Source organism: Prionailurus bengalensis, chromosome C1 (genome assembly GCF_016509475.1).
Source record: "Prionailurus bengalensis isolate Pbe53 chromosome C1, Fcat_Pben_1.1_paternal_pri, whole genome shotgun sequence".
Classification (NCBI taxonomy): Eukaryota; Metazoa; Chordata; class Mammalia; order Carnivora; family Felidae; genus Prionailurus; species Prionailurus bengalensis.
Window position 1 is genome coordinate 30,419,997 of NC_057345.1, and position 16,747 is coordinate 30,436,743.

At 39.6% G+C, this 16,747-nt stretch overlaps 1 protein-coding gene across 1 annotated transcript in view; it reads left to right on the forward strand.

Annotated features, from left to right (window-relative positions):
- MACF1 (microtubule actin crosslinking factor 1) overlaps positions 1–16,747 on the forward strand; it is a 331,566-nt gene that overhangs the window by 188,576 nt on the left and 126,243 nt on the right. Inside the window, 12 exon segments of the mRNA XM_043578675.1 lie at positions 740–866; positions 1,400–1,583; positions 2,001–2,170; positions 6,357–6,535; positions 7,184–7,322; positions 7,846–8,039; positions 9,103–9,265; positions 10,148–10,231; positions 13,082–13,189; positions 13,383–13,481; positions 15,319–15,471; positions 15,777–15,865. Coding sequence (XP_043434610.1) covers positions 740–866; positions 1,400–1,583; positions 2,001–2,170; positions 6,357–6,535; positions 7,184–7,322; positions 7,846–8,039; positions 9,103–9,265; positions 10,148–10,231; positions 13,082–13,189; positions 13,383–13,481; positions 15,319–15,471; positions 15,777–15,865 — 1,689 coding nt within the window.

Genomic DNA, 16,747 nt, shown 5'->3' on the forward strand with positions numbered 1-16,747 from the left:
ATTTTAATGGGTTTTTTGGAGAGGGAGCAGATAAACTAAATGGGTTTAAAGTCTCCTATTTAAGTGAAGTCCTGGCTTCTAATTTTCTATCTTATTCTTATATGTCACATTTCTTAATTTGAAATTCAAGGTAATGTGTGTGTTGAATATGTCTGTGTATGTGAGAGTTTAGAGTCTGTAAGTCTTCCTGAAGTTGAGATTGAATCAGGCACAGGATGCTTTAGAAAAAAACTTCTCCGGTCCTTCACACTGCAGTTCTTTTTTTGTTTTTTGTTTTTAATATGCCAGATAACTTTTTAAGTTGTTCTTAACTTTTAAACATTTTAGCAGTTTTGTGAATATATAGACCCAGTAATGTATTTTTAAGCATTGATATGGATTGTCGTTTTTCAACAATTCCAAATGGGGTTATTTTATCTCTACTTTTCTATATTACTTACCTTCACGGGTGTACCCTCTCTCTGACTTCTCGTGATCATTATATATACAGGTAACATTTATAAGACTGCTAAACATGCTGACATCATATTCATAATACCATTGTAAGTCCAAATTGTTTGACTATGTCAATTAATTTGGTTCTAAAGATTGCTGTGTTGTTAGTATTTGATTACTTGCCTTTCTCTGCTCAGCATATAAATCCAGTTCTGCTAAGACAATCACATTTTTGCCCTGAAAGGTCTCTAATGTGGAGCTCAGGTTTTAGAATAGCCACAGCCAGCTTCTCTATTGTTTCTAGGGTCGAACAGTCTTACCAGAAAGTGATGGCCCTTTGGCATCAGCTACATGTTAACACCAAAAGCCTTATTTCCTGGAACTATCTGCGGAAGGACCTTGACCTTGTAAAGACCTGGAACCTGGAAAAGGTAATTGTGAAAAGCCTTCCCTCAGGCTCACATCCTATTGGCAAGCTTTTTTCAGAAGGAACTTTTTTTCATTACTGTAAGACTCCTGCCCACCCAAAGGGAGTAAAGTGGAGTCAGGGATGTTTCAGAATTAGGGGGTCCTAGGAACGAAAAACAGCAGCCTGAATGGTTAAGGAAATTCCTGATGAAAACAAACAAGATCTCCTGTTTTCTTGGGCAACTAAAGACTTCTTCTCACTCTGCAGCTCTTGTATAAATGTATGTTGTACAGGAATAATGGTGAATTAACCATTAGTCAGGGTTGTGTACAATAGGGCACAGTGGGTGCTTCTGGGGTGCTAGTAATATCATTTCTTGATCTGAATGCCAATGACATGGACAAGTTCTTTTTGTGAAAAAACAAATGCAGTTACGGTATGTGCAGCTGATTTGTCTATATATTAAACATCAATAAAAAGGAAAAAGGGAGAAGGTATTATGTTCCCATTCTGTTGAAATTTCTTTTATTTCCTTCTCTCTGTGTCTCTCTTTAGCTTCGAGCCTCAGCACCAGGGGAGTGCCACCAGGTTATGAAGAACCTCCAGGCCCACTATGAAGACTTTCTGCAGGATAGCCGTGACTCTCTGCTCTTCTCAGTGGCTGATCGTTTGCGCTTGGAAGAGGAGGTGGAGGCTTGTAAAACCCACTTCCAGCACCTGATGAAGTCCATAGAGAATGGTGTGTGCCTTGGCAAGAGGGAGAGGAATGGTGGAATGAGAGCCCTGAAGGGTGCTGCTGGACCCTTCATATAGACTAGAAAGTACCACCTTTTTACCATTTGAATTGCTAAAAACTTGAGATAGGGAAAAACTTATAGAGATGAATTCTGAAAATTAGATCATGGAAGAAGAGGCCTTATTTGTCATTATCAGCCTGTCACATTTTCTTGTGGAGATAACATGTTTAGATCCTTAATGATGAGTGTATAATGCAGGGAATTTAGGATCAGGCAGAAGCTTCCCCCCATGTAAGGCCTTACTTTCATTTGTGGAATATCAGGCCTGTTGCCCTCTGTCTGAGGGTGAATCTATTATTCTCAGGTTTGTTGATTTCTGTTGTGGTGGTTAATGGTATTCTGTACTTGTGCATTCACAGAGGACAAAGAAGAAACTGTGGCCAAGACGTACATTTCAGAGCTGAAGAATATCCGACTACGCCTGGAGGAGTGTGAACAGCGGCTGATCAAACGAATTCAGTCTCCAGCCAGTTCTAGGACTGACAAAGATGCCCGGCAGGATAGTGCATTAAGGATCGCAGAGCAAGAGGTAAGCATCGAGCAAGGTGGGTGCTGCCTGCAGTGCACATGCTTTCATATGGAGCCTAAGACATAAAACAATAGACTCATGGCATTCCTTCTCAAGAGTCCTTCCCTGCAGCCTATAAATGCCTTTACCTGTGGCAAAGAATGATTTCAACTCCCAGTGTGTCGCTGAATGTTGATTAGTTTTCTACACACTTGGGAAGGCAAACTGGCAAATTGTTCTAAGCACTGCATTTGGGCTACATATTTTAAGACTGCGTAGTAGAGATGTTACTGTCTGCTCAAAGTTTTGGAAAACTTTGGAAGTTAAGTGATATAGTACTTAACTATAATGAGTTTCCTGAAAAAGTAAAATGCCATCAAAATGTAGGGCAGTGTTTCTGAAGTAAAAGCAGCAAATATTAATTGTTTTGCTATGTGCTCATAGGTATGTAAAGACAGTAAGCCAAAGTCCTTGCTTTGGGCTTATAGCATAGTTTAAAGAAGAATAAAAGGTTGAAGTCACAATTAGAAACTTGAGTATAAGAGATGTCATAAGATAGTACCTAGGATATTTACAGATTTCTAAGCAAACATTGCTATAGGAAGTTTGAGTATTATTAGACCATTTCTACTTGGGATGGTATGAGAGCTCTTTAAAGAGTATAGGGTGTGCCTGGGTGGCTCAGTCGGTTAAACATCAGACTTCAGCTCAGGTCATGATCTCACCATTCGTGGGTTCGAGCGCTGCATCGGACTCTGTGCCAACAGCTCAGAGCCTGGAGCCTGCTTCAGATTCTGTGTCTCCCTCTCTCTCTGCCCCTACCCTGCTTGTGCTCTGTCTCTGTCTCAAAACTAAATAAGCATTTAAAAATTAAAAAAAAAAAAAAAAAGAATATTAGATTTGACCTGGGAGTCTGAAGGAATGGAAAGGACTGGCTAAATTAGGAGTGATTTTTCTTACCCTTCTCAATTATTCCAAAGCGTAAAGAAGAGGATGAGTGGGCAGTGTAATTTTCAGTGGCCAAGAAGGATCTAATATGCCTGAATGAAGCATATCATATAAACCTGTAATTTTCATATTGAAACTTACTAGTTTTCTGTAGTCACCTGAAATCTGTTTGTCCCAGCAAAATAGAACATTCTAAGAAATGTTAATATTCAGCTCTTCTAAAGGATCTTCCTTTTTTTTTCCATTAACTTTTTATTTTGAAGTAGTTTCATTATACAGAAATTTTCTTTTCTCATATAGCCTTCACCTGGATTCCCCAAATGTTGACATTTTTCTGTATTTGCTTTGTCATTTTTTTTTTTTACATATGTATACATCATAATAATCTTTTTTGGAGTGCCTGGATGACTCAGTCAGTTGAGCATCTGACTTCAGCTCAGGTCATGATCTCGCGGTTCGTGAATTCAAGCTCCGTGTCGGGTTCTGTGCTGACAGCTCAAATCCTGGAGCCTGCTTCAGATTCTGTGTCTCCCTCTCTATCTGCTGCTTCCCCATTTGCGCTGTCTGTCTCTCTCAAAAATAAATAAACATTAAAAAAATTTTTTTATTTTTTTAATTTTTTTTATTTTTTATTTTTTCAACGTTTTATTTATTTTTGGGACAGAGAGAGACAGAGCATGAACGGGGGAGGGGCAGAGAGAGAGGGAGACACAGAATCGGAAACAGGCTCCAGGCTCTGAGCCATCAGCCCAGAGCTTGACGCGGGGCTCGAACTCACGGACCGCGAGATCGTGACCTGGCTGAAGTCGGACGCTTAACTGACTGCGCCACCCAGGCGCCCCTAAAAAAATTTTTTTAAATAATCTTTTTCTTCTTTTTAGAGTGAGTTCTGTACATGATACATTTTTACCCCTAAATACTTTAGTGTGCATTTTCAAAAATCAAGGAGAGTCCCTTATGTAACCAAAGGACAATGATTAAAATCAGGAAATGAACATTCATATAATGCTGTTATCTAAGACTTTATTAAAATGTCATCAGTTGACTTAATAATGCCTTTTTTGGGTATTCTCCACCCCCTCCAAATTTTTAGTATAGGACTCAATCCAGTACCTATCACACATTGTGTTTAGTTGCTGTGTCTCTTTAAATTTCCTTAAACTGAAATAATTTCTCAACTTTTTAATCATCTTTCATGACCCTAACATTTTTTTAAATGTTTATTTTCGAGTGTGCCTGCATGCACGTGCAGGTGGGGGAGGGGCAGAGAGAGAGGGACACAGTATCCAAAGTGGACTCTGCACTGACAGCAGAGATCCCCATGAGGGGCTTAAGTTCATGGAATGTGAGATCATGACCTCATCCAATGTCAGATGCTTAGCCAACTGAGCAAACCCAGGCGCGCCAACCCGACCCCTAACGTTTTGAAGAGTGCAGGTCATTTATTTTGTAGGCTATTCTTTTCTTTGTGTTTATCTGAGGTTTCTTCATGATTAGATATAGGTTACACATTTTTGGCAGGAATACCACAGAAATGATTGTGTGTCCTCAGCACATGATATCAGGAAGCATGTGATGTTGATTTGTCCCATTACTGGTGATAACTTGTATTGCTTGTTGCTCTTTTCCCCTTTGTAATTACTACGCATGTTGTGGGGGGATACTTGGAGACCATGTAAATATCTTGTTTTACATCACACTTTCACCAACTAGTTTTTTAGCAACTAGTGTTGATTCTTGACTGAATTAATTATTAGTATGACTATTGCCAAAAGGTGATTATCTAATTCTGTTGTTCCTTTTACGTTTTAAAATTTCTATTCTATGCCCTCCTCTCTTCCTTTTTTAAAAGTTATTTATTGGGGTGCCTGGGTGGCTTAGTCAGTTGGGCATACAACTTCGGCTCAGGTCATGATCTTGCGTTTGTGAGTTTGAGCCCCACGTTGGGCTCTGTGCTGACAGTTCAAAGCCTGGAGCCTGCTTTGGATTCTGTGTCTCCCTCTCTCTCTGCCCCTCCCTCACTTATGGTCTCTCTCTCTCTCTCTCTCTCTCAAAAATAAATAAACATTAAAAAAAATTTTTAAATAAAGTTATTTATTTATTTGAGAGAGAGAGCAAGTGGGAGAGGGGCAGAAAGAGAGGGAGAGAGAGAATCCCAAGCAGGCTCCCTGCTGTCAGTGTAGAGCCTGATGCGAGGCTCAGTCTCAAAAACTGTGGGATCATGACCTGAGCCAAAACCAAGGATTGGACGCTTAACTGACTAAGCATCCCAGGTGTCCCCTTTCTTCATTCTTTATGTCAGTATGGACTTATGGATTCTTATGTTAATGGTTTGTAAGTTGTTACTGTCTTTATTTTGATGTCAGAATTTCTCAAGGGGCTATTGAGAGCCCCTTCAAGCTGGTATCTATGTCATTTTAACATGTCCCACCATTCTTTGAGTGCTTTCTTATTTCTTAACAAAATGAGATATTTCAGGTTCATCTTGCCTTTGCCAGCCCTAACCCTGGAATCAGGCATTTCTCCAAGGAGTCCTGCTTCCTTTAGGTAGAGAATGCTATTTAGAAACCAAGATCTACATATAAGCATGCTCATTATTATTGGGGTGTCATTGTTTCTAGGCCTGCTCAGCAGATAGAGCTAGAAAAACACATACTTACAAACGCATAATGCACACACACATATAGGCACACCCAATGTTACACACATGCATACTTATATGTATACACATATATGTGTATAAGTGTGTGTATCAATATATTCACATAAATGTATCACAAATGTAGACCAATATATTTATCTATCAATTTTTCTCTCTCACACACAGACATAACTGTGAATTCATATGTATCTGTCTCCATTTGGTCTCATTCTAACTTTTCTCGTTTCCATATTTGTAACTTCCTTCCCTAAGACTGAGAAGCCTACTTTATGTTATTGCTCAGTTCTAGCATGTAGAGATGAGTAGGTTTAGAATTGCTGAGTCAATGCTACTAGAAAAATTCCACAAACCTACTAACTGGAGTTCAGTGTTTATTTATGGTTCCTTTTGTCTTTAGCCTGCACATTTGTCTATAGTCCAAATACTGTGTTCAGGAAATACTTGTGTGTGTTCTTCCCATTCTCCCCCTTCAGTGCTGTTTCACAGTTTATTCAACTAGTCTCCCACATATGGGCATTTAGCTTGTTTGCAGTATTTTGCTATTACTTCTTTGTTCAATTCTGTCTCCATCTTTATTGTGTGTCCTATTCCTGACAGCGTACCCAAGAGGACTTACAGCAACTGAGGTCAGACTTGGATACTGTTTCCACGAAATGCAACAGCTTTCTCCATCAGTCTCCATCTGGTTCGAGTGTCCCAACTCTGCGCTCAGAACTCAATCTGCTGGTGGAGAAAATGGACCATGTGTATGGTCTCTCCACAGTCTATCTGAATAAGTGAGTAGGCTGCAGGTTTGGATCCAGAGGGCAATGCTTTCATTGGAATGAGAAGGGGAAGTGCCTGGAGTGTTTCACGAACAATCCAGAGAGGTTGCAGATCTTGAAGAGCATGTACCCATGAAGAGAGACCTTGGCTTTCACTCCAAGTAACTGGAGTGGGTTCCTTGGGGTGCAGCAAACAAATGTCAGTGATACAGAAAGAGAGATGGATTTGCATTGTTAGGAGTATTTCTCTTTGGTTAGATAGCTCTGAAAAAAAGAAGGGACACTACACAATGAAAATTTTAAATTTTCAGTTAAGCTAAATACAGTCTTTGAAGATTTTCCCTCTATCCATCCATGACCTTGAGGAGTCACAGATCTTAGACTCTTCATAGTGTTGAGTGGGTTTCTGGCCTTATGTCATTTCTCCCATGAGTCCACCACATGTGTGTGTGTCCCAGTGTCACCTAGAACTTTATTTTGAATTGGCTGAAATTGGCAGCACATATATCATGCTTTCTTATTTTTATAAAACCCTGTCATCATCTAGTAATGGTAAAACTGATTTTAGCAGTACATCTTGTGAACCTCTCTATAGTGCTCCAAGTCTGTGGCCAAGCTCTTAAAATGTGTGTGTTAACGAAGGTGACCTTCCCCTCACAGGCTAAAGACAATCGATGTTATAGTGCGTAGCATCCAGGATGCTGAACTCTTGGTCAAAGGTTATGAAATCAAGCTGAGTCAAGAAGAAGCTGTACCAGCAGATCTCTCTGCTCTGGAGTCTCACCGGTCTACGTTACGGGTTGGTTGCTCTGAGTTTCGTAGGAGCTTGACTTAACATATCCATTGCTTTGGGTTAGCAGAGAAATGCAATTTTGGACAGCATGACAGTGATTTAAATTTGCATTTAAACTGGGCAGGATAGCATATTTAATATATTTTAATGTGGATCCAAAGAAGTTGGGACTGAGAAAAATATCTAGCTGGAAAGGGAAATAAATGACTGCCTTTCTGTTTTATTTCCTGTGATTTCCGTAAAATCACAGCTAAATCAGATACAATCAGTAGTTACACTTCTAAATTAGATAGCCAAGTTTCAAACACTAATTCTTTGCACATCTCTGTAATGTACTGCCTGCCCTTGGCCTCCCTGTGTGCATGAGGACTGTGGAGGCATTTCTAGCGCAAACATTATAGAGTTTGGCTTGTGAATCCCAGATACAACGCAGAGCCAGTTATAGGCTATGTCCTTGTTTGCTACCTTAGTCTGAGTCCTTTTTGGCATAGAATATATTTAACCTGTTGCTGTACTTGTCCTTTTATAGCACTGGCTCAGTGACGTGAAGGACAAGAATTCAGTGTTTACAGTCCTGGATGAGGAAATTGCCAAGGCCAAGGCAGTAGCAGAACAACTGAGTCGTCTGACTCCAGAGCGAAGCCTGGATTTGGAGCGCTGTCAGGAGAAAGGCTCCCAGCTGCGGGAACGTTGGCACCGGGTCATTGTCCAGCTCGAGACCCGGTGAGTGGTGACCTCACCCTTTTCTCTTACTAGGATTCAGGGACTAGGTTTTAAACAGAAAGCTGTACATTCTTATTTAAAGGCAGGATGTGATAGAGAAAGGTACAGATTAAATGAATTCTGGACAAGATGAATGACAGAAAATTGGGACCATCAACCCCAAAGCAGACCTGAGGCTGCATTTGGTGAAGCAGTGATGGTCCTGTTAGCGATGCTTCTCCTGTACCAGTTTTTATCTAGTTAAGCCATGACGACAGTGATGTTTTGGGATATAAACTGGAAGGGTGATAATCTTTTCTTAAGGCTAGATCTTGAGTTCTGGTTCTTGTTTTATTAGTTTTGAATCCAACTATGAGCCATTTTTCATAGTGGAGCTTTGCAGAATTTCTTGCTTCCACTTTCATTTGCTAATTCAGTGGTTTTTATTTCTTTTACTTGAAGTCCTGCTTCTGATGTCTGATTTGAATAGGAAAGACAAAATTACCTTACTGAGGTTAGGCTGGATAGGCAAATACAGAGAGGGAGGAGTTATAGTAACTCAAAAGTTTGGATTGATACTCTGTAATTGAATTACTATCCCAAGTCTGGTTGGACTCACAAAAGTGATATAAGAAACTGTTCCTGAAATTAACTGGAAGTTAGTATTTTCACCCATCTTTCCCCAAGAATTTACAGCGATTCCTAAATCATAACTGTGGTACTCCAACGGGTACTCTGTCATCAGGAGACAGAAGTGTACAGCCAGCACTATCTTATTGGCAATCCTGGTGATCCTTGGCAGCCTAGGTAAAAAAAATTGACAAGGATCATCATGGGATGCCAGGCTCCAAAGCAGTGTCCAGGGCTACCATGCAAAACTGGTTTCTACTTACTTTCACCCCACAGGGCACTGTTTACGTGCATAGGTCTCCGTTGGCATTGTACTACTGTTTCCCCAAAATAGATGAATCCTCTGTGATCAAGCCCAACTGGAAGAATGGGATAAGGAGGGAATTGCCCCATTTACTTTATTGTGTTTGTACCAAGGTGTCTAATGGCAGTTTCTTTCCCTATGCTCCTCCAGCCAATCTGAGCTAGAAAGTATTCAGGAAGTTCTGGGAGATTACAGAGCCTGCCATGGAACTCTCATCAAATGGATTGAGGAAACCACTGCCCAGCAGGAAATGATGAAGCCAGGCCAGGCAGAGGATAGCAGAGTGCTGTCGGAGCAGCTTAGCCAGCAGACGGTGGGTATAGCAGTAGCATGGTGAAAGTTGTGTGCAGGGGCGGGGGGTGGGGATGAGTTAGTTCATCATGGAAGGAGGTGAAAAGCTAGCAATTAAGCTTCCCCCAAATAGCAAGGTATTCTGAGACTCCTCTTCTGAAAATAGTTCAAGCAAGATGGTCTCAAGATGATACTGGTTTTGCACTTAGGCCAGACAGACTTGTAAGGTCCCTTTGAAACCTGAGTTTCAGAGACTATATATTGAAACCATAGGTGGACAGATTAAAATTATCTTGCCTCATTTTGTTTCTTGATACTGCATTTGATTTTACTAGGATTAGAACATGGGGCATGGAAAACCAGGAAAGATGTAACTGGACAAAAATTATTCAAAGTGGTTTTTACTTGTTAGTGTTTTGTTGTTTATCTTGTTTAACATCACAGTTTAGAGTATGAAGTCTGGTGTTAAATTGCTTGGATTCCAGTCCTGGCTCACTCACTCACTATAAGACCTTGACCAAATTACTTAACTTCTCAGCATTCTACTTCCTCATCAATAAAATGGATGTAGTCCATTATTTGTTTAACCTATCTCACTCATAAAGTTATTGTTGTTAAGGTTAAATGAAGGGATACATGTAAAATTTGCAGAGCAGGGTTTTTGAAGTGTGGAGTCCAGACTAGAAGCATCAGCATTACTGAGAGCATGTTAGAAATGCAAGTTCTCAGACTTACCCAGACCTACCGAATCAGAAACTCTGGAGGTGGCCTGGCAAGACAGTGATTGCCTCACAGGTGATTCTGATGTCGCTAAGATTTGAAATCTGCCTTAGAACATAATAAATGATCAGCTGTTTTGATGACAATACGGACAATGGTAATGTTGTGATACTTTGGTTTCCAGGATCTGTTTGCAGAAATCGAGAAGAATCAGACAAAGCTGGACCAGTGTCAAAAATTTTCCCAGCAATACTCCACTATTGTAAAGGTAACTCTACCATATCCCCAAAGGCATATAAATAATCTCTAGCAGAGAAAGATCTCCCTTGTCACTGTCGGGTTTGCTTTTGGACAAGTAAGCTTCTGCGGGGGGGGGGGGCTGGCCCAATCCTCCAGTTAATGCACATGTGTACTTTTCATGGCCCTACATTTGAGGATGCTCAGAGTAGTACCAGACATCAGCTCTGATTCAAGGAATCACACTTTAGATGATCCACAGGTTTTTTTAAACTTGCCATGTCAGAAACAGAATGTTTTGGATTTCCTCTCACATGTACTTCTCAGGTCTCGCCTATTTCAGGAGTGTCCCATTTTCCCACTTGCTGAAGCAGAAAACCCAAGAGTTACCCTTAAATCTTCTCTTTACCTTAAAGTTTATGTTCTGTCTGTGAACAGCTTGGCTTCATCTTCCAATATGTCCTTGATCTATCTCTTGTTACCCACCCACCTGTCCCCATTTCCCTGTTTCACATCTGAGTGAGGAATCTTCCTTAGACTCTTCTAATCCTCTGAGCTGATCTCTTGCTCAGCTGCCCCATAGGCTATTTTCCCACGTAGTAGCTAGACCCACCTTTTTAGAGCATACTGCATGTCACCGAATCTCAGACATTGTCAGTTATAAGCCACACCATTATCTTATACACTACCAAAAAAGAAGAAATTCTGCTAATTTTTTTTTTAAATAGATTTTTTTTTAACTTTTTTTTTTTCAACGTTTTTTATTTATTTTTGGGACAGAGAGAGACAGAGCATGAACGGGGGAGGGGCAGAGAGAGAGGGAGACACAGAATCGGAAACAGGCTCCAGGCTCTGAGCCATCAGCCCAGAGCCTGATGCGGGGCTCGAACCCACGGACCGCGAGATCGTGACCTGGCTGAAGTCGGACGCTTAACCGACTGCGCCACCCAGGCGCCCCGAAATTCTGCTAATTTTGCAAATACCATTGATTGTAAGACACATTCTAATTTTAGAGATACTAAAATGTGGGGGAGATGTGCACCTTACAATAGCTCAAGTATGGTAAATTGGATCACGTCAGTCACCTGCTTAAAACTGTCTAGTGACTTCATATCATACTCATAATAAAAATTTAAAGCCGTGTATAGTTTATGAGGCCATGCATGATCTGGTCCCCCTTCCCTATTTCTCTGATAACGTCTCTAAATAAAAATGACCTGAGATTATTATATATTTATTTGTTTATTGTGTTCCTTCCCACTAGAATGTAAGTTCCAAGGGAGCAAGGTTTTTTCTAACGCGTTCTCCACTATGCATATAGCACTCAGAACAATGATAGGTAATAGTAGTTGCTCAACAAATATTCTATGAATGAACCCATTTCTTTAGTTAATAACTAAAGACTTGGTATCACAAAGAATTGAGTTTAAATCCTAGCTTCACCATTTTCTAGGCTTAAAACTTTATGCAAGTACTTAGCCTCTCTGGGTGCCTGTTGCTAAATCTACAAAATGGAATCAGTACTTCACTGAATGGTTATAAAGATTACCTGGGATAGTGTATACATAGGACATTGCCTCAAACTTAAGATACATTCAGTAAATGGTAGCACCTGCTTTTATTATTGTTACCATTTTATTACTACTAATATTGTACTATTATAGTAGTAGTAATAGTAATAATTTTTTTTTTTTTTACTGCTGCTCTAGGCTGCTTAAGGAACTCATTCCGTGTTTTTCTCCTGCCTAGAGTTTTCTAAGTAGACAACAAAAAGCAGGGCATTCCAGTCCAAGGGAACTGCATAGTCAAAGGCACAGAGGAATGGAAATATAATGATTATAGGAGGAAATAGCAAATAATTCTGACATAGCTAGATGGTGTGTGGTACATAAGAAGCAGTGACTGTGGAAAATGAGAAGGGAAAGTTGAGGCCAGCCTATGAAAGGCCTTGTTCAGTTCTCTTGGCTTTACTTTCTATTCTTGTTCCTCAAAATGGGGTGTTAGAATCAGGAGCATCAGTATCATTGGGGAGCTTGTCAGAAATGCAGAATCTTTAACCTGCCAAATCAGGATCTCAGTTTCAACAAGATCCCCAAGGTGATTTATGTGCATGTTGCTATTTGAGAAGCTCTGCTCTAGATCATTAAAAGCTTTCAAACAGAGGAATGAAGTGATCATCATTATGTTTTAGAAAAGCTATTCTGGTGGCAGGATAGAAAAGAAATTGAGAAGAGAGTAAAGGCAGGAGAGTAATAAGAGGCTCCCTGGCACCCATCCATATGTGATAGGAAGGGGTCCTGGAGGAAGACAGCACTCTCAGGATGGCAGAGGCGATGTCAGCATAGCACAGCAACATGAGAAGAGCATCGGTTTAGGATCTCTCTGTTGCTCACCCACTGAGTAATCAGGGAGACGCACTTCCTGTCTCTAGGCCTCAGGTTCCCAATGTATGAGAGGATGAGGATGGTCAGCAAACTATGACCCACAGGCTAAATTGAGCCTGCACACTATCTTTCTGTGGTCCATGAGAAATAGCAAGAAAAACCCCCAAAACCAAAGAAGAAGAATACTTCATGACACATGAAAATTCTATGAACTTCAGCTTTCAAGTGTCCATCCATGATGGTTTATGATAACACCATCACACCCTTTCATTTACTGATTGTCTCCAGTTGTCCTCCTTTACAGTGGCAGAGTTGAGCAGCTAGGACAGAGCGTATGGCCTGATAGTTTCCACCTGGCCCTTTAAGCAAAAAAGTTTGCTAATCACTGGTTTAAGTGATCACCAAAGTGCCTTCCAGCAATGAAATACTATGATTCTGTTGCATGAGTTATGTTGCATGAGTATGTGTAAATGTGGTGAAATGTCTTCCTCTCCCAGGACTATGAATTGCAACTGATGACATACAAGGCATTTGTGGAATCACAGCAGAAATCCCCTGGCAAGCGCCGTCGCATGCTTTCCTCCTCAGATGCCATCACGCAAGAGGTGAAAGGGTGGGGAAAGGACATGCCACTGTCTTCCCTTAAGGAAAGATTTGTTTGTTGGGGCCCTGACAGTTTGATTTAGGGTTCACCTTTCTGTTGAGCATGTGATTTCATGAAAACTTCCTCTCATTTTCAACTATTTAAATATACTTTTCCGGCAGATAATTTATCTAAATTGTTTTTCTGAACCATAGTTCATGGACTTGAGGACTCGCTACACAGCTCTGGTGACCTTAACAACTCAGCATGTAAAATACATCAGTGATGCGCTCCGGCGACTAGAGGAGGAAGAGGTGAGGATGGTTGGGTCCTAAATCATTTTGAAAATAGAATTAAAAATCCTGTGTTTCCTCTTGCAAAATTTAAAGTGCACACACAGCCAATTTTCATTATTCACAGTAGTCATGTTTTGTGAAGTTACTATCACACCACATTAGGGAATACTGCACTCTTACACTTAGGGGAAATACAGGGTTAGGTTCCTGTGAGCCTCTAGTCACACATTTTTGTCAGTGAATAATACATAACCTTGTTTTATGTGTGTTTTTGTTTAAAAATACCTTATTTAATATATTTTGTTGATTCAGGCCAAGAGCACTGTACCTCACACCTAAATGAAGTTTATTTAACATACATTTTCTCTGTAAGGCATTCACAGCCTTCTTTTGCCTAGGAACATGAGATAGCACTTCAGCACTGTGCTTGCGTCCATTTTATTTTATTTTATTTATTTTTAAAATAAATCAATTATTTTTTTAAGTTTATTTATTTTGAGAGAGCGTGAGCATGAGTGGGGGAGGGTCAGAGAGCGAGGGAGAGACAGAATCCCAAGCAGGCTCTGTGCCATCAGTGCAGAGCCTGATGTGGGGCTTGATCTCACAAACTGCAAGATCATGACCTGAGCCGAAATCAAGAGTGGGACGCTTAACCGACTGAGTCACCTAGGTGCCCTGCTTGGGTCCATTTTAAATGGTGAAATCACCAAAAAAATTGTGAAAAAACATGATACTAAATAGACTGTGAAAACAATACTTGTTTATAGTATAAGAGCTGGAATGAGAAGGTACAGTGTCACCCTCAGCTGGGAACATTGGGCATATCTGGAAAAGACTACGAAATTGCTATAAGTATTGACTTTGGAGTTACAAATAAATTCTAGTGAGTAGAACAAATTCACAAATATGGAATTTGAATAATGAGGATTGACTGTATAATGTCCCAACTCTCCCACTTCCAAGTGTCTTCATTATAGATATATTGTAAATATGAAGAAAGGAGATATGAACAAAGATCCTTAATAAAGCATAATTTGTTAATGGGAAATAATTGGAAACATACAAATTCCATACAATGGGATGCTATGAAACTGTTAAAATTATGAAAGAGTTTTATTATATATTGTGTTCTTAAAGTAAGCTAGAGAAAAGAAAATGTTAAGAATATCATGATAAAGAGAAAATACATTTATGTAAGAACTGTATTTATAAAATAAAATGCGTGTATAAGTGGACCCACCCAGTGCAAACCTGTGTTGTTCAAGGGCCAGGTGGACACCAAAATTCTGGGGAATGAGATTAAAGGGATATATGTTATGCACTTCAGATTATGTGAATTTTTTATAATGAGTATATAATCTTATACAAATCTACGTCTTTGCAAAATAAGTTTCTGTATGTTGCTCACTTTTATAAAAGAAACGCTTTGGAAATACTAACTCATACCAATTTTTGCCTATGCAAATTAGCAAAAAACTTCCTTTATGTCATAACTATCTCACTTAATCTCTGTAGACTTCATTCTCTTTACCTGTAAATCTAAGAATCATGAAAAAAAGATGCTATATTTAAAGGATATTTAAATATCAGTAAATAATTATTGAATACGTTATGTTAAAAAAATTGTTCTTTTTTAGAAAGGTGCTAACCTAGATATGTTGAATTTGGCTACTAGTATCACACAGTTAAGCACCTATGAACAATGTTCTAGGCTGGGTAAATTATATTTATCTTGGGGTTATTTTAGCTTCCTACTGATTTAGGTAACTTTTGTGTCTCTATTTTAGGAAATCAGAAGTCAGGCCAGTTTAATAAGACATTGACCAAGATACTGATTTTCTAATTCCTGTTCTAGAAAGTTGTAGAAGAGGAAAAGCAGGAACATGTGGAGAAGGTTAAAGAACTTTTGGGCTGGGTGTCTACCCTAGCAAGGAACACACAAAGCAAAGCTACCTCATCCCAGACCAAAGAATCGACGGACATTGAAAAAGCTATTTTAGAACAGCAGGTGAGTAGAAGAGCCATCTGTCTCTTAATAATATGTAAGAATGCATTAGATGGAATAAAACAAATCACATATGGGCCATCCCAGGAATGATATTCTCAATAAATGTTAACTGCCTAACTTAAAGAAATTTAAGAAGTCATCCTATTTGTACTTTACCTTCTTAATCAACTTTATATAGCTTATTGGTAATAAAAATCTGACCTAAGCTAGGTTTTTCCCTAGGATTTTTAAAAAGTTATTTCAAATAATTTTGATTCTTTGATCTATTGGGTTCTGAGGCTATACTCTTTGTTTCTACCACCTAGGTTCTGGCAGAGGAACTGACAACCAAGAGGGAACAAGTCTCTGAGGCCATTAAAACCTCACAGATCTTCTTGGCCAAGCATGGTCATAAGTGAGTATTAAATGAGAAATTTTGGCACATGTAGGGGACTGAATCTACTTGGCTAAAACTTAAGGTCACAGGGAGACTGGAGAATTTAGGGCTGCAAGAGCCAGATTATGAAGAGCCTCATTGTTCGTGCTGAAGAGTTTGCATTTTACCTTGTTGACTATGGGGAGGAGTCTCTTCTATATGATTGGATTTTGTTGATGAAGATTTCTAGAACAGTTTTACAGAGAATACATTCACAAAGTGGAGGCCCGAGACCAGTAAAGAGGCTGTTGTGATAATATGGGCGAGAAATGTTGAGGGTGGAGAAGGGCAAGAATTCAAAAGTTATTAAGGATGATGAACTTACAGGGTTTGGTGACAAATGAAGATTGTCAGATATAACTTCTAGGTTTCTGGCTTAGGTCTCTGAATGTATGGTGATGTCACTAACCAAGATAGGGAATACACGAGAAGGTGTGGATTGAGGGAGAAGGCAGCTTTATTCTTAGATATTATGAACCTGAAGAGCCCACAGGACATAAGAGTGGAAATACTTAGAATGTATTAGAAGGTACCTCATATGTTAATTTATGCCTTACATAGTTCCACTAAAGTTGTCCAATGGGGAGGTGTGTATGTAAATTTAGAATTAATGAGAGAAGTCTAAAGTGATGCAGATCTGAGTCATCAGCATAGTAGAAACCATGAATGGATTAGTTTACAAGGGTTCAAGGGCGTCTTGGTACTTTTCAGCCTGTAAAGGAAGCCTTATAGAAATAGAGGGAATATTATGAGTAATACTTTAGAACCTATGAGAGAATAGTGTTCCAAAAAGGAGAAAGTGGTCAGAGGTCAAGAAAGACTGAGACTGAGATGTTTCTCTTGAATTTGGCAAGTTGGAAG